General features: G+C 33.5%; 1 protein-coding gene across 3 annotated transcripts in view; it reads left to right on the forward strand.

Moving 5' to 3' along the window:
• The window catches only part of LOC116340793 (probable nuclear hormone receptor HR38), a 51,593-nt gene extending 36,026 nt beyond the window's left edge, over positions 1 to 15,567 (forward strand). For all 3 annotated transcript variants that reach the window (XM_031767456.1, XM_031767455.1, XM_031767458.1), the window contains 4 exons: positions 7,708 to 7,880; positions 12,934 to 13,812; positions 13,921 to 15,001; positions 15,182 to 15,567. In XM_031767456.1, the coding sequence (XP_031623316.1) occupies positions 7,860 to 7,880; positions 12,934 to 13,812; positions 13,921 to 15,001; positions 15,182 to 15,438 (2,238 nt within the window). In that variant the 5' untranslated portion in view covers positions 7,708 to 7,859 and the 3' untranslated portion in view covers positions 15,439 to 15,567. The remainder of the gene's footprint in view (positions 1 to 7,707; positions 7,881 to 12,933; positions 13,813 to 13,920; positions 15,002 to 15,181) is intronic.
• The last annotated feature ends 3,591 nt before the right edge of the window (positions 15,568 to 19,158 follow it).

Below are 19,158 nucleotides of genomic sequence, written 5' to 3' on the forward strand. Positions count from 1 at the left end.
TTTATTCGATGGGATTCGATGCCTTCATCTTGAAACAAATGAGCACTTTAAATGTACCAATCGGCATCAAAATGGGAAAATACATTTTCAATCGTACAATTCAAATGGAGCTTATTGAGCTTGAGAGTGTGGCGGCAGCGACGGCAGCGGTGGCGGCAGTGACGTCGCATACCCATAAAACAGTGATCGCAAACAATGTCAAAACAATAGTACAACACAGTTTCGCCAGTTTGTGCAAAACAGAGCAATTCATTCAGTTGCTATTATTTCATATTCGAAGTTATTTATTTGTACGTATAATTTATGGTTATTTATATTTGATTTTATTAATTGTTTTCGGCTCGGTGTCTTTCTTCAAAAGTGTACAATTGCTCAATGTGAGCCCGTAAGCGAACGCTCACCCGCAAAACCGTGCCCGTCGCTTCGTGTCGCAGCATCAGTGTTCAACGGTTAGGAAATGTTCAGATCAATTGGATCAAACATGATAAATCCTTTATGGAGGCATACTCAGTGTCGAGGTATTCACAACGAAGATGTGAGAAAACCGCATGAGCCACTCTTAATAAGCGCGCATTCATTTCATCTAACACATGCATTATACACTCAGTATTTATTGCATATAGAACGATTTATGTTGCGTGATATTAGCAACAGCGCTAAATTAATGTCCATTTGACGTCATTGCATTTTTTTTCACTAGCGTTCCTCTTCTTTCATTCGATTTGATTCCACATAGTATACTATCCTAGATAAAATTCAAAGAGGAAGAGGAAAAAGGAGAACACACCACATTTAGCAGATATATAAATGAGAATATCGCCACTGTGATCATTTCGCTTAAAATACGCTGATTCAAATCAGATCCAGCACTGTAATCGGCTTCTTTAGAAAAAAAAAACATGCATTTTATGCACAAATAACATTTAAATTGAATTCCACATGCAGACACGTGTTGTGTATTTCACACACGCCATTTGGTCGCTTTTAAATGGGCATATTTTGATGGTCTTTTTTAAATTTGCATTGTAAATGATACTGTACAATATAATCGCTTCTGTTTATCGCTCAGTAGGTCGTCACATAAAGAACGAATTTATTGCGTTTTTATAACATTTTCCAAATAAAACTGCCAAATTGTGTTACTTTCATTTGACCATCTCATTTATAATGCGAACGCCTCTCAATTCATTTGTAATGATTGGTTTTGTATCATCTGTCGTTCGATTTAATTGTACTAAATAAATCCCAAATGAGTAGCATCACTAAATCGACGATATTTTTACGTAGAAATAAAAAATAAATTGGCAACATTACATTATGTAATGGTCAAAAATTACCCAAAATAAATCAAGAAAAATCGATAAAAAACAGTTTTACGATTTGATAATTTGCATCGAAATGGAACGACATAAATAAGGAAATCAAGCAAGAAAAGTGTCTTTGTTTGCAAAAAACGGCTTTTTGTTACTTCAACCATAAAATATGAGTTTCGAGTTTTTTTTTCGCTTTTTTGTGCCGATAAATTGTTCCCATTCGTAAACCATATCTTATCGTTCAGGAAGAGATGACCAATTTATAGCTAAAACAAAGGCTAAAACAAAGTACACATCGGAAGTAATGTCACGTTTCAATCGAACATTATTGTCACAATAATATGAAATTGCGAAAAACACTTGAGAAATGCTTGAAACAAAAAGCAGATGAATAACGGTGTTTTCTCTCTTTCTCGAAATTGATTAACATGTCGAATTTAAGTAGATTTCAATGCTGGTCAAACAAGAAACTCAATACTGAAATGACGATAGTAATCTGAAAATGATACACACACAACATTGTTGCAAGCAACGGCTATAACTATCGTGCGATTGCGAGTGTTGTCCAATTTCGAATCTAAGATAAAAAAAGCGTAATTTGCACACAAAGATAAAATGCACAATCAATTAAAAATTGCACAAAGCTTCACCGCCTAATTTGATGGCTGCTATAAATTTTCAAGGTGTTCAACGTAATTAATTCGCAAACGTTCGCATGGTTAAAATGGTGCCTTGTTTATGGACCGAATCTTCAATGTTTTCAAATAGCACACACAAACGACAATGTACGAGATAGTGTGTACGCGCGCGATCACACAATATCACCACTCGCTGATTCAAACGAAATCCATTATATTCAATAAAATGATACAACGAATAATATAACATTTTAGAGTGAAAAAAGCGGTTAGAGAAAGAAAGAGCTAACTGTCTAATTGTTTTAAGCACATCTTATAAGAGTATGTTATTGGAGTGTCTTCGAGCGACATAAACGATTCAACGAATTGGAGAAATATTAAATTATATGCAATTTGCTCTGCAAACATAATCAACAAATTGAACAGAATGAATTGGATGGCGGCGTTTACAATCGGCAAAATCGATTTCAATCGTTGTCGCCAATGGAAATGTACAATTTAACCGTTATTTTAATTTAATCCTCTTTGGCTTGAATGCCTACCATTTTATAATCGCCCTATGTGAGTTTGCGCTAAACTTTGTGGCTCATGTGTTTTGTGGTTTGTTTTTTTTTTTGGTGAAATGAATCTAATAAAACCGATCCCATTGTACGAACGTGTGCTCACACAATTCCCAATGTCGAATCAAATTTATCGATTTTAGTGTTCTCTCTCACTCTCCCTCTCCCGTTTTAAGGTGTGAACGTGCAATTTGCTTCGAATAATTGCCTGAATTGAACCTATTTAACAAACGAACTTTGTAATTGAACGAAAAATATCTCAATGATTTATCGATTGTCATTTTGTATGCCGTTTGTGTTTTCTATTTTGTTTTTCATTCAATTTTTAAAAGACTTCCGTTTGAACACTGTTAATACGTGCCAATTTTCAATTTTAAAACTTGAAATCATATAAACGGCCGATAAAAACGAAGATCAAGCGAATAACGAATATTGAATGTTTGTGTGTGTGTGTGTAAACCTAATGAAATTGGCGAATTGCAACGTAATTGCGCATGAAAATGAATAGTTTTACAATTTATTGAGAAGTTTGTTGTGACAAGCGACCGACAAAACTGATCGTATGCGCGAATTGAATGAAAATCGAGAATTTCATTCAATTTGTTTCGAATGCGATTGATTTTGTTTGGTGCGGCAATCTCACGCTTTTCGGCAATTCTGCCACCATATTTCATTGGCATTATATTGATGTTATATATATTCGACGAAGCATGAAAAACAATTCATGCATGTGCGCAAATGGAAACGCCTACATTTTACACAATTCGCAGCGTTCGGCATGACAATCAAGAAACCTGGTACAGTAAGAGACGAAGAAGCAGAAGAAGAAGAAGAAAATAAAAAAAAAACGGGCAAAACCAATCAAACACTTTGATCGGCAATTTCACAGAGAGAAATCATTTGTTTTGCGGTCGACATCTCTAGCCTAGATGAATTCTCATGAGATGTAATCTGGAATAAAATTTTAAATTTAAATTCTCTCAAGTTGTCGCGGTTTCTTCTGTCTTAAGAAGCCCGTGTGTTTAACCGCCTCCACGCTTTAGCATTTCTTACGATTTTATGTTTGCGAAAAATCGTTTCGCTGCGGCACAAAGCCGAATAGTTTGATTTTAGATGGAAAAATATTTTGTTAGTCGTACGTGACTTCAAATGACCATTAATGCATTGTCGATCGAACAAATTACACATATCATACATGAAATGGGCTATCTTGTAACTTCCTCAGCCGAAATATAGTGGCATTTCTCGTTGTTTTTCTGGTTCACAAGAACAACGCAGTGTGTGAGTGTGTGTATAAATAGTTCTTCGAACTCAATGGAAAGACCAAAACATAACGGACACAGACTCACGATGATTTTTCATATTTGTTTCGTGGTTCTGAGTGTTTTGTTGCCAAAACCACCTCAATTCGGTAAACCTAGCAATTTGTATGCTGAATTATAATTTTCTGATATTATAGGTTAAGTGTGGATACGGATATATGGGCTCGCGCTCGCGCATAAACATGAAACTCAAAGTCGAAAGAGAGCCTCAATCGATATGTTTTCTACGAAACCAAAAAAAAAAAACTTTTTTTCTCCACAATTTTTGTCGATTCATTCTACCCAGAGTTGCCAAATACACAAAGTACTCGGTAATAGAAGTGAAAGAGGAACAAAAAAAGTGAAAAATTAAAAGTCTGCCTTCACACATTAAAAACAAATTTTTCTCACGATTTTCGATATCTTTTTGTTTTATTCATTCTTTTGCTCAAGCTATGTGCAGTTGCTTTGGCGCGCACACAAATTCGATTTGATGCGCGGTTCACTTCAGTATACATGTCGATGGTTTGCCATAGCTTTGTTGCTCACAGAGACTCTTGATGCCCAAAAAAAATTCAACACTACTGCAGCGCAGCAGCGGCACAGAGAGTTATTGCATTTGCATTAAATGCAGATTAGAAATGATTATGTTTTATAAACATTAACTGCACCTCACGCTTCTCTGTGGTCAATTGTTGCATTTTATTTTCGATATTATTTGTAACGATTTCGAAACGATTCGTCTCTCTTTCTTTCACTTGTATTTATTGTATTTTGGCTGTTGTTATTTGTTGGCTGTGCATCGTGTCTGATATATATTAACGTTTTAAGCGATGAACTCAACTCTCTGACTAAACAATCTGCGAACACTTTGATTTCCAATTCAATGTTCTGTTCATATATACTTTTTTTTGTTGGTTCGTAAAGGCAAATCGAATAATTTCCATTTTTTTTCCATTTCGTTATGTTTGCTCATGGATACCACGTTGATTTAGATTTTTTTCTACCTCATTCTTCTCCTACTAATTTTTTTTTGGTTTGCTTCTCCTTCGTTAAATATTTATGTGGCACGAGGATTATGTAATTTTCAAAAGAAATAAAACACACTTTAAAACGTGCGCACAAATTTTGTTTTTTTTTTTGTTTTTTTTTTAGCCAAAAAAGCAGAAACAATCGTCGAAGACCAAGGAGAAAACCGATCGAACATTCAAAAAGGCATTCATAAATTGCACAGGCTTGGACCGATATATTGTCTCGTATTTGAATCGTTTCATATATGTGTGTGTGCCGGTTTTGGGGCAGAGTTTCATTGTCTCTTGTTTTCGTCTCTTTTTTGATTAAATCGCGATACAAAAGGAAATGACTGTTAAAATGGCACATTAATGTGTTGATTATCGATTTTTATTTCCTTTTGTTTACTTTTTATATTAAATAAATACGTTAAGAATTGATTTTTCTTTTGTTGAACGACACAAAATCAATGCAATTTTCTCGCTCATAACAATTGAGTACCGAAAAAAAGCCCGTCGAGTACAAGTGTAATAAATCAAGGCGGTACAAAATGAGCGCTTTTAGTATCCTTTTATATAATCGCCGAATGTGATGATTATTTGTCTTATGTGTCGCGACAACGAGTGAAGGGCATACAAAATCTTCTCATTCACTTTCACATGCAACTCGGTGTGGCTTTATTTTTTACGAGGATGATTTTCTTCAATGCAATTTCCTTATGCTTTTGATTCTTTGCGCTTTACAATTCAAAAAATTCAAGCTAACCTTGTATGCGCCGACAACTTTTTCCCGACGGCTCGAACTTTGTACGCTTTTTCTGATCATTGAGATAATAAATCATCATATTCCTTCTGGACAATTGTTTTGAGACAGCTGACATCTCAGCCAATAAAACAAACCGTCCACATTTCAAGTTCGACCAAGATTTTCACAATTTTATCACTTTCTGTGATGCAAGTGGAATTTGCTTGTCGTAAATTAGTTAATTTATCAATTTTAATGGCTACACATGCAACCGTGCCTGCCATAAAACACCAAAAGATTGATAAATGACATTGATAAAATGGTGATTGGTAATTAAAATCGCAATTCCACTTCTAAAAGCAGCGCACACACACACACCATTTTTCACAAATTCTCTTCATTCGATAAATGATCTGTACTGGCTTTTATGACACCAATAAATTTGCTGATTCACTTCACCGAATTTCGATTTAAAAAGAGAAAAAATTCGCGATGTGGCCGATAATTCACACACGGTAATCAAATGCACCGTATTTTCAATTCGGTTTGTAAGAGTTATGCACAAAATCTTTTATGTCATACCAAGAGACACTCACTATGGAAATTGATAAAGGAATTACCTATTTAAAACTGTGTGGTAAATCATTAAATGTCAAATCGATTTGTTAATTTATTTTGTCGATACTTCTCATATTTTTTTTCGTTTCTTTGCACAATCGATGCGGCGACCCAACCAATGACTTGATTCGGTTTGGATTGGATTCGATTCGCTTTGCCACTTTAAACGTGTTTCCTTGTTTGCAATAATCCGTTAATGTTTACACTTTTGAATTTAAAAACGTCGAGAGACTTTTGCCTCTTTGGGTTTCATTTAACATTGCATAATGTCTTAATCGCAAAAGTTCATCCAGACTCTCGTCAGTGGAATTGTCTCGGGGTTCAAATGCATGCACACGAATTTTTCTTTTGTTTATGTATTTGTGTCGCAAAGCATCCAATTAATTACGGGGAATTTGCAGAACTGGTAAATGGCTTACAGCTGATGCTTACAATTTTTAAAACAATGTCGAAATCGATTTTTGGAAAATGGATTTTTCATCGGGCCTTTTTTTCATACCACATTTTATTGATCCACGATCTAAATTGAAATTGAACAATGATTTTCTTGAATTTACACGATTTTAATATAAATTTCGAAAAAGTCAACGTATAAAAAATATGACGTAAAAGAACATCGCCAGAATCATTTATCATTCGGTGTCCGTATAATTTATTTTGTATGCAGTTGAAAATGAGATTGGTTCCAACTGGATTCGCTTTCTGGTTTTCTAGTAAAAATTCATTTCGTCGAAACAAAAAAAAAATTGTATACATTCATTTTTGCGATTGCAACCTGTTTAGTTTTCTTAATTGCGGTGCGCATTAAATTTTTTTCATGTGTATTTTTACATTCAGCCTCAATGCGCTTCATATTTTAATGGCACACTTTGGTAAATATCACTGATTTTTATGACACTCGAGGGAAATATACACGTTCGATGTTCTAAACAGAAAAACTAGTCAATTTGATTTTCAATTTTTCACACCGTTACCGTTTATTTTCACTCCTTTTAATTTACTCGGAAACTCTCTTTCCCTCGTCTTTCGTTCGTTATATAGGAGAGTGAAATAAACCCAAAGCACATGGAATGCAAATTTCCATCCCTTGTTTGTTTTCACAAAATGCAAATATTTAAAAATGGCGGGCAAAAGATTATAAATTGAGGTGGTTGTCAGCAGGAAATTATCAGTCTGAAAAAATCGTCGACACGGTTTGCATATATATCTTTTGCCAAAAAAAATTGTGTTTCGCCAAATTGAGTGGTTTCAACGGTTTTTTATCATTCATAATAACACGAAATAAAAAAAAACTTTCCAAATAGAGTCTGACATCATTTCGAATGAAGAGTTTCGCAAATCATCTATAATCTTATTACTCTGTTGCATAAATGAATCATTGATCATTTTATAAATAACTTTTTGCATGAAATAGAATATACACAATCAATGTTTGTTTATGGTTTGTTCGCTCATAATATTGTTTTGTCATGTTTATAATTTGAAAATGTTAATTATTTTGTCTTTTTATTTGTCATTATAGGTGCATCATCTCTAATCGCAGCCGTTTTCGCACAACAGCAACATCAACAACAACACCAACTACAGCAAACACAAGAAAATCTAAACGGTGAGGGAGCCTCAAGCAACGAGGCGCCAATACAGAAAATTAAAAGCGAACATTCATCATCAAGTATGCTGCTTCTTCAGCCGCAGGTTAGTTGTCAAACATACACCCAATGTAAGGGAAAAACAAAACAGTTATAATACTTAATAAGACTGTGCGAGTGAATTTCCGCGTTTTCCGTCTAAATTGAGTCATACACGTACAACAACAAACAAATGGCTCAATTCCACATGACTTGCCGTTGACAAATTGTCGACCATTAATTTCTCATCAAAAGGCGCGTCGACGATAACTTATTCAATCTAGAACCACTTGAGTCCACATTATAAATGGGCCATTTAACGAAAATAAGATTGTCTTTAGGCGCATTTATTCATTCAATTCTGTACACTTTTTTTTACTTCACCCGTGTTCTATTTGCTTTCGACAATTATTATATCTTCTAAAATCATTTAATTTTTTCATTTCCTCTCAATTTTCCTCCGGTTTCAATACAATCACCGATCGTAGAGGTTAATAGAGCACTCGATCGTGTGGTCATTGTGCAATAAAAAACAATGGAAATAAAATAACACATATATGAATGAGAAAGAAGAAAAACAACAACAAACCATCGTCGATCGTTAACGAATTTTGAATTGACTGTGTGCCAGCGACAATCAGACAGTGAACGAGCTCAAGATGAAAGCAAAAATTATAAGTTGTTTGGCTCATACAATTCGATTATTTTTTGTTGGCTATATCGCCAACCCACCAATTATGTAATTTTGTCGAATTGAATTAAATCGATTCTCATATTATTTCATATATTGAATGACGTTAACCGAAAAACGGCGATGCCGATGTTAAATCGCACAGAGAGAGAGAGAATGAACGAAAGAAATCCGTGCGGTATAAAAGTCAAAATAAATGATAATTCAATTTAATAAATATATGTTTGGTGGTAAAATAATCGACCGAACGATTTTTTTCTTAATGTGGTAATTTGTTTGTCGATGAAAATAATGAAAAAGAGCGAGAACGCAAATATAGTATATGCCGTTGTAAAGAACGCATTGTTTCGTTTTAATATTACATTTGGGCTAGACATCAACATACGAAAAATTCATAAATTGTTGCGTACTTTAAGACTTTGTATGTCTTGTATCAATAATTTATAGCGTTCAACAACTACATTTAAAAAAACTGTATAAGTTGCCACGAATTTTCACCACATAAACATTTTAATAAAATTACTGAATTATCAATTCATTTCAATGACAACGAGATCGCGTCCGTTCGTTTAATATGTTCACATTGAAAATTGATGGCGTTGTAATAATAATAATATTCATAATTTTTATTTTGTTTTGCATTAAATATTTTTCCTGTTTTCACAATATACAGACGACAGAATATGTACGGCCCATTTCTTTTTTGAAAGGAGTTAAATTCAATGACACAAGTCAAGTCGGTGCTTTTGTGCAATTTTCATATTTTAAGCGACGGACTTTTTTCTCTTGGTCTCTCTTCTCTCTCTCTCTCTTTCTTTTTCTCTTTCTCTCTCTCTCTTTGTTCTCACACAAGGCACAGCACATTACATTTTATCCCATTCAATCCCATTTGTATCTACTTTACGAGCATTGTTAAGAAAGTAGCAAAATGATAAAAATTGCGATGTAGATAAAGTCAGATAAAAGCAACAGCAGTAGCGAATTCGAAAACATTTTAAAGTATTCTGATGTGGTATAATCATTTTTTGTTGCCCATTTTGAAATCGTATTTCTTTCTCTACGACGACGACAATGACAGCGACACACACAAAAAACCCTATCTTTTATGCTTACCGAAAACAAACAAAAAAAAAACCTCTGCACATTTGTCACAGTTCGAATCCGACAAAATAACATTTATTGGACAGGTCTTGTGGATTCCATTCCGTATAAACGATTAATTAGCCGCCGCTGGATGCAAAGAAAAAAAACACCTTACCAAGTTTCAATATGAATGGAGAGAAGCGGGAAAAAGAGTTTTGCTCGAAACGATTTGTTATTTGAATTTCTGTGCGGCAATCCACGTGTTTTATTCAATGAAAATGATGGCCAAAACTACCGTCGCTCTACACCTATTTGCAATCGACAAGATCTCGATTCTCAGTACATATGTTTTTCATTCGAACATGTTCTATGACAATCAAATAAACAAAACAGTAAGTTTGCTTTTGGTTTTCAATCGTTTGGTTGCACCGATGTACGAGCGCATTCTTGAAATCTTTCCGACAAAACAATAAAATCGCATTAAGAAGCGCCAATTAGACACACTCATAAACATTGATACAACCATAAAAATAAAACAACAGTCATTTTGCTGCCGCTGCTACAGACAATAAATATCAATTGATTTGCACTCACAATATTTTTTGTAAATCATGAATCGAAACGGAACGGAAAAATCTGTTCCTCAGGTTGCATCTGCATCACTTTGCAGATGTAAACAGATAATTAAATATGTAAATGCTTGTTGAAATGAATGATTGGCTCATATGTTGGCACTTTATGAATAATATCGATTCGATAAGGAGTGTATTTAATATCGTTTAAAGCAGAAGAAAAAAAACGATTGAATTGTGTTTTCACAGTTCTTTCTCTTTCTATCCCTCTTTCTCTTTTTATTTCAATTTCATATACAGCAACAACAAAAAGTTATCGAAATGATATTTTTGATTTAAAACCGATTAATATACAATAATTTATAGATTTTCCCTCTATTAAAAACACGTTTATCTCTATCTATTTAACATTCATTTGCATAAGAATGGGAAATGATTACGATTCATAATATAACAAATGTTCATCTACTCGTCGTTTGCGCACACATACGTGTGGACGATTTTTCGTATTGCTCGAAATTCAGTTCTAGGTTTCATAAATCGTTTTTGATTTTTCAGTGAAAAAGTATATAGAAATTGTAAGAAAACGAAGCGACGGAATGATACATGGTTACATGTTTTTTTTTTCAAATCTTGAATTGATATTGCAAGCGCCATAATATTTAGATTTATACTCAATGTTTTTATTTTGTTAACTTGCTGCAAGCCGTCGCTATAAGTCAAACATATTCGATTTTTCTTCCCTATGAGATTCGGCGAAAGACATATACGCTCTATAAGGCCTCTCTATGGTAGTAGATCTATGTGCATTTTTTTTTCATTTGATTTTATCAATTAAACCGTGACGACATTTATTTCTTTCGAGTGTGCCATTCAAGTGGTGCCGAATGGTGCCATTGCATATATACTTTTTTTCTTTTTCGATAGCATCTTGAAAATCGGATCGAATCGATCTCACTTGAGTGGCTCTAGCAAGTAATCCATATTAAAACTAGATGCCAAATGAATCAAAACACCAAAGTGCAATCAGAAGGCTGATTTCGTTGCAATTCGCGGTGGCGCACATTCACTGTTTATGTACCAGATGTGAAATAACTGAATGAAAAAAAAACACAATAATTTTATTTTATTGTTTTCGAAATAATGTTCTCTGTGTGAGTGTGTGTGTGCTATCACTTTATGGTTCTCTTTCCTTCTATGTGAATCGAAGTATCTGTCGCGCAGCATAGTGAATATCTGATAATCAGATAGCTTATTGTTTGCTTGTTCTCGACAGGGAGTCTTTGACATTCGTTGTTCTCTCCTTGTTATTTCTTCTTCTTTTTTTGTCACAAACGATGAAAATATTAACTTATTTCTTTAATACAAAAATGATGTAAATATGGAAGACGAGCAACAACAAAACACGTATCGCAGCTCACAATTGACGATTAACTGTGTATATGAATCAACAAAAAAAATTGAAGAAGATGTGTTTATAACAATATTTAGTCGAATAATATCGATGAAATGATTCCCAATAATAAAAACGATGCGCTTTCATGTAATTCGTTCCTTTCGATTTTGTTTTCCGTCTCTTTTTCTGTATTCCGCTTCCTTCACTGCACATAGAGTCTCAAACTGTGCTATTGCAAAATATACAAAAGATGCAAGCACAAGTAAGCATTTTGTGCAATGTTTTCACTTTGATATGCTCCAACTCCAAGCGATGAACAAAATTGTCGACACAGAAAAAATTGTTCGATTGTTTGGCATCATACACTCTCTTCGATATCACAACATCCACATTGTTTACTACCACAATTTCTAGCCGTTTTTTCCCTTCCTTTGTATTTGATCGCTTTTCCTTTTATGCAAAATGCACTTAACGCGGTGACAACACGGTGAATAGAGAGAAAAAAAACTATAAACGAACTAACACCATATGAAAATTAAACATTACATCAGGAAAACAAACCGTCATGCTTTCAACGGCTCGTATCGCAAAAATGATGCAAAAAAAAGAGCAGCACACAAAAGAAATCAAATGGTAATTTGAAAGAAAGGCTCGTGCATAAAAACCGTATAATTTATTCCAGCTTTACAAATTAAACATGCGATTTATAGACGTTTAGCTATTATTTTAAGTCAGTTTTCTGCGTCGTTGTTGTTGTTATCGTCGTCGTCGCTTTTTTCGCTCTCCATTTTTGCCGTTCGATCAATTTCGCTCTCTCTCTCTCTCTCTCTCTCTCTCTCTCTCTTTCTCTGTTCAAAACCATTTGCCTTCGTAACGGTTTATGATATTTGCTATTATACCGTTTGAATTTTAGTGTTTATATGAAATTATGGCTCATTTTTCGCGGTAAGCATGCCATCAATATAGAGTACAGCTCATACATAACAATCTCTTTTGAGGAAGGGTTTTTTTCTCTTCGGTGAATCGTTCAACCAATCGACGTGGTGCTTGTATAAATCACCCCAGTGGAATTGATACTGTGTTGACTTGCGCATTTGTCAGGCACATTTCAAGTAGAATGAGAACCGTTTTTAATCAAGTCTTCGACTTTTTCATTGGTTCTGTATTTCGTTGAGTCTTCTGTTAAAAATACATACTGACGAAATGAGTTTAGGCTCCACCTTAAAAGAAATTAAGCTTATCGATTACATATTAAATACGTTCTTCACTCGAGCACTTTCTAGAAATCACTGTTCAGTTCGGAACTTCACGAATACCGTATTACAACACACTTCACATTCTAATAAATTGTATTTTATTTGTTTTATATTTCTATCAGACTTTTTCGAGTTCAGTTTCTTCATTTGATCCTTTATCATCATCATCATCAACATCACAACCACAAACGCAAGACCAGTTTCAGCAGCAAACATCACAGGCACAACAATTTTTCACAGATTCATCAGACATTTTTTCGGATATTTTATTCGGACAACAGCCGTCGGTGCAAACAAATCAATTGCATCCACCACCACCACCGCCACAACAACAATCGATTGACTTTAATTTTTCACAATCGAATCGTTTCGTTGAACATTCCAATTCGTCGAACGAAACGTTGATCGGTAACACGGAAAATTCATCACATTTCGGTTCAAACGATAGCATACCCAATTCATTGGCTCTTCCCTATTCGCATCAATCAATTCAATCGCAGCATTCGATTGAAGGTGAACAAAATAAAAAAATCTACTTCGATCGTGGTTCAGAGGACTTAAGCCTATTGACACTTCGATCGAATAGTGATCCAACAATTGCATTGCATAGCTTGCAAAGGGCTCGATTACAACAGCAACAACAACAACAACAACAACAACAGCAGCAGCAGCAGCAACAACTTGGCGTTGCATTGACAGATATTTCACAAAACGCGCCAGTGCCATCACAATCGAATCAGCCAAACGCTGCTCTATTGGAATCATCACTTCCAAGCTTTCAAGAAACTTATCCTCAACTTAAATACAATCAATTGGAAGCATTTGGTATCAAAATGGACGAAGATTGCTATATGCCACAAAATCATCAAGCCAACATAAATTATCATCATGGGCATCAACATCATCATGTTATGCATCAAGATCATTTCGATTATCAACAAAATCCTTCCCAATTTATGGCACAAAATTTTTATCCTACCTATGAACAGCAACAACAAATGGTAAGTTTGCATTTTTCTTTCAATAATATTTGTTTTCATAAATATATCCATTTTCGGCAAATGATTGGATTTAATTTAATCATTTTATTTTTATTATTTTTGATTCAGTACGGTGCGCCGATGACATCACAAGATAGTTTCTCATTGCCACCATTTCCAAATGTCACCGATCTACATGCAAATGCCAATCAACATCGTCGAGCATCGTTACCATTACAACGTTCTGAATCAACATCAAGTACAGATAGTTCAAAAACGACCCGCTTGAATATTCTGAAATCAATTCCGAGTGCTTCAAGTTCTGCTTCCAGTTCCCCAAATTGTATAACAAACTTATCATCGTCGGTTGCATTGAACAACAATGATCCATCGATTGTTTCACGTAATATAACGACCGTTGTACCGCAACCATTACCACAAAGTCCGTCACAATTGTGTGCAGTTTGTGGTGATACAGCTGCATGTCAACATTATGGTGTACGTACATGTGAGGGTTGCAAAGGATTTTTCAAACGAACCGTACAAAAGGGTTCGAAATACGTGTGCTTGGCTGACAAATCATGTCCGGTTGATAAACGACGACGAAATCGTTGTCAATTTTGTCGTTTCCAAAAATGTCTTACCGTCGGCATGGTTAAAGAAGTGGTACGAACCGATTCGCTAAAAGGACGACGCGGACGTTTGCCATCAAAACCAAAATCACCACAAGAATCACCACCAAGTCCGCCAGTTTCATTGATCACCGCATTAGTTCGGGCCCATGTTGATACAACACCCGATTTAACTAATTTAGATTATTCTCAGTATTGTGATACGGCTGCCGTTTATGATGCATCGATGACAGAAGCGGAAAAAATTAACCAATTCTATAATTTATTGACCACTTCTGTTGATGTGATTAAACATTTTGCCGAAAAATTACCGGGATTCACTGATCTATGTGCCGAAGACCAAGAACTTTTATTCCAATCAGCCGCACTCGAATTATTCGTATTGCGAATGTCGTACCGTGCTCAATATGATGAGGCCAAAATTACATTCTGCAATGGGATCGTTTTGCACAGGGTACAATGTCAACGGGCATTCGGCGAATGGCTTAATGGCATCATGGAATTCAGCCGCAGTTTGCATATGCTTGAAATTGATATTTCGGCATTTGCATGTTTGTGCGCATTGACTCTTGTTACAGGTTAGTTTAAAGCATTTATATTGTTTTCCCTTCAAATGGATGGGCACTTTTTTCTTTCGAATTTTTTTATGTTCACAATTTTGTTAAATTAAATTCTTAAATGCATGAATTTTCTTCAAATTTTATTGAAATTTAATTGTTTCTCTAAATTTCGTTTTATTTGCATCTCTTATTTTATAGAACGTCATGGAATCCGTGAGCCGAAAAAGGTCGAACAATTACAAATGAAAATCATTGGCAGTCTTCGTGATCATGTCACATATAATGCGGAAGCACAACGGAAACCACACTATTTTAGCCATATTTTGGGTAAACTACCGGAGCTTCGCTCACTCAGCATGCAAGGAATGCAACGAATTTTCTACTTGAAACTCGAAGATTTGGCGCCACCACCACCATTCGTGAATAATATGTTTGTGGCCAGTTTACCATTCTAATATGGAGCTCTCGTAAGCAACTTCATAATCGGCTGCATTTCAAAACCTCCAATGAATTTATTTTTATTTTCCTTCGATTTTAAAATCTTTTTTTAGAAATATTCTCCGTTTGTTTAAATTTCCTTCTGTGTAACTTTTTTTTATATGATTCACAAGTGCTTATCAAAGGATCGAGTACTATCTGTCAAAATATTTCCCCCTATGCCAAGCGAAATTAATTCGATATACGGCGCTGATGTAAATGTCACTCTGTCATTTCACAATAATACTTTTTTGGCTTGACAATATATAAGCTCTTCATTTAAAATGCATACACATTCATAATTATTGAATCGTTGAAAAAAAAAACATGTCATAAAATATTTTTCTAACATTTTTCATTATAAAATTTATTAAATTTTTTTTTTATAAAAAAATTAATTTGTTTATAAATTACAATAATTTCAACAAAAAATGTTTCATCGATTAAATAAGAATCCAATGTAAATAGTAATGACAATGCGACACCTACCGTAAAAATGCAAAAAGAAATTTAGTTGGTCTCCATTGTAGCATTTTTGTCCACCATGACAGCATCTTCGTTTTACTTGACCAATCACAGAGAAGCAAAACGAAGATGCTGTTATGGCGGACCAAAATGTTACAATTCCAAATAAGTTTCCTTTTCTATTTTAACGGTAGGTGTCGCATTGGTATTACTTTTTACATTAGATTCTTGTTCAATCTATGAAAAAAAAATTGAAATTATTGTTATTTTTAAACAAATATATTTAAAATATAGAGAATTTTTATGATAAACGTAAAAAGAATATTTTATGATATGTTTCTTTTTTTTACTCGACCGTTCAAAAATTATGCATGTTGAATGAAGAGCTTATATATTGTCAAGCCAAAAAATGTATCATTGTGGAATGAGATAGAGTGACATTTAAATCAGCGCCGTATATCGGATTTATTTCGCTTAGCAAAGGGGGAAACGTCGTACTCGCTCCTTTGATCTAAGAATCTTAGACGATTATTTTTTTTCTCATAATTTAAAAAAATCAACTAAAAAAAAGAAAAAAAATTAGTGACAAAAACCACATAAAAAACTTTTTATTTACTGAGTAAATGAAGAGTTTGACTCATGTAGCTTTAAATGTATAATTTAAAAAAAATATATATATCATGAGACTTTATGATTTAAAGAAGAAGAAGAAACCATGTTCCCTTGATTATACGCGGAATCTCTTTGGAACGAGCATTAAACCGAGTTGATGTCTTATAACAGATGTAGAATTTAACGATAGTAAGTGGAAATCCAATCCAGTTCTCAAAGAGATTTTGATGTAGTTTAGGAACAAATTATATATACATATATATATTTTTATAGTGATGTAAGATTGTGAAATCATTCAAAAACACACAACAAGAAATTCTTATGTTTTAAAGAGATTCAATTCTATTTGATAGGAATCGAATAGTTTTAGCTTGTGAGAAATAAATGTTTTGTGCAACAATATTTTTTACATTTTGTGTACTGAATATGGAATGGAGTGAGAAAGAATAAAAAAAATAAGTAATTGGATGATGCAAAACCATTATCTGAAATTGTAGCAAAAAATGTGTGGTCTGTAAAAATGACGACAACTGTAATTATTTACTTTTATATGATTTTCAAGAAACAATTCTCGATTTTTTTTTTTGAATTTATAAATAATAATACGTTAAGCTTTTGTGATTTTCCTTGAGTTCAATTTGAAGTTTTTTCTCTTTTGTGTATTAGTTATTAAAAATCGTATATTCTAAGAATTTCTTTTTTTTTAAATCTTTTTTTCACTTTAAATTTAAAAGACACTTTTTTCCATGTCACAGTTTAAGTTTATTCCTTTTTTTATAATTTGTTTAATTTTATTTATAATATTTTGTTGCGCAATCAATAGAGAAAATTAATATCTAAAATAATCTGCAATTAAATGAAGAAAAAAACATGCATAGCATAGAAAACCATCAAACAAACAAAAAATAAATAAATATTACTTCTACTCAATACAAATCAGAAAAATACATAGTGAATATTGTCCGTTTTATATAAGTGTGTTGTAATGTTATGTAGATACATACAATTTTATTTTGATTCTGTTATTAGTTTTTATCCAATACTGTTTCGATTTTGTTCCATTTAGTTTGCTTACAAACGTTTCTTATTTTCTATTCGATTTTTTTTGTTAATACAATTCCACTCGCTCTAATTTAAGTTTATTTTTTTTTTATTTTTCGCTGACTACTTTGATGAGGAATAAATAAGAAAAAAAGCATTTAAAATTCCATAAAAAATTCGTTGATCGAGTCCATTCGCTTCCGATTGTTTCGATTTGTACATATAAGCTGAACAAAAAACGTTTACTTATGCATTAGACAGGTATCAATAATTCACATATTGATTACGAACTCTTATTTGAAAATTGAGAACCAGGTATTTGGTTCTATTGTTTAACAACAACAAACGAAAACAAACCAATTTACCGGCCAAAACAAGATTGACGTCATCCGCATTCGTTTACTGGAAATTCTGACCGGGTTTTAGTATTTCATTCGATAATCGGACACTCAATTAAATATTCAATTTACTGAATCAGACGTTTCGTCTGGCGCACGGAATCACTTTTATTCGTGAAATCAAAATTATGTTCGATAACAAAGCGTGAGAGGGGTGAGTCAATCATTTCTCATAATTTCCTTTCAATCTTGGGACGCAAACCGACAAAATCGAATTCAATCACGTCTTCAACGGATAATGACAAATGATTTGCTTTTTTCGTAATTCATTGCTAGGGTGATAATATTATTGTCGGCTTTTTTTCAATCGAAATAATCGGCACCCATTTTCAGTGGCTATCGTTGACAGGCAAATTGCGGTTAGCCACATGTCAACACATAGATTTGCGTGAATTGGCCAATTTTATACCGAGTGTATAGTGAAGCCGGAAGTAGGGTTGTAAACTCAGTAGACCATCAAAGAAACCCAATTTAAACGCATCGATATTAAACGATCAACAACAGAATGCATATTTTAGAAGAATAAACACGTAGTCAGCGAAATTACAATTGTACAACGTTTTTTTTCACACTGCCTTTGTTCAGTTTAGTTTATTTAGTTACCATTTATTTGCCATTGATTAAATAATTTATACAGATATATACTCACATTCTAAATAAGAATTAATCGATTTAATGAAATGAGATAGTAGTTATCGCAATTAGTTGCTTGGATTTTTTTTTCGTTTTTTTTTTTTCATGTGCACTAGAAACAATACATAATTTAACAACAACAACAACAAAAAAAAAAACATTAGACATAAAACTTAAATGTTAAAAATCAATATTACAGATTAATTAATGAGATCAAATCCCCACATCTAAATGAATAAATAATTCAAATGAAGAACAAAAACCGAATACTTTTCAGTTGATCCCGCCTAAACAAGAGAACAAGATAAATGAATGTGAGACAAAACATGTGTGTCCAACAAAGCAAACAAAAAAAATACTCACACAGACACACACACGAATTCATGAATGTTGAAGAAGCAACACAAGTGCCATTTGAATGAGATATTTTCATATTAAAATATGTGAAACAAAAATAAACAAAACTAGATCTGTTGACTAAATTTACAATACTATGATGCTTTTATACATTGTGTGTAAGAGAGAACAATTTCTAGATTTAGTACACAG

The sequence above is a fragment of the Contarinia nasturtii genome, unplaced genomic scaffold (assembly GCF_009176525.2).
Source record: "Contarinia nasturtii isolate CC-2019 unplaced genomic scaffold, AAFC_CNas_1.1 Cnas_scaffold_695, whole genome shotgun sequence".
Taxonomy (NCBI): Eukaryota; Metazoa; Arthropoda; class Insecta; order Diptera; family Cecidomyiidae; genus Contarinia; species Contarinia nasturtii.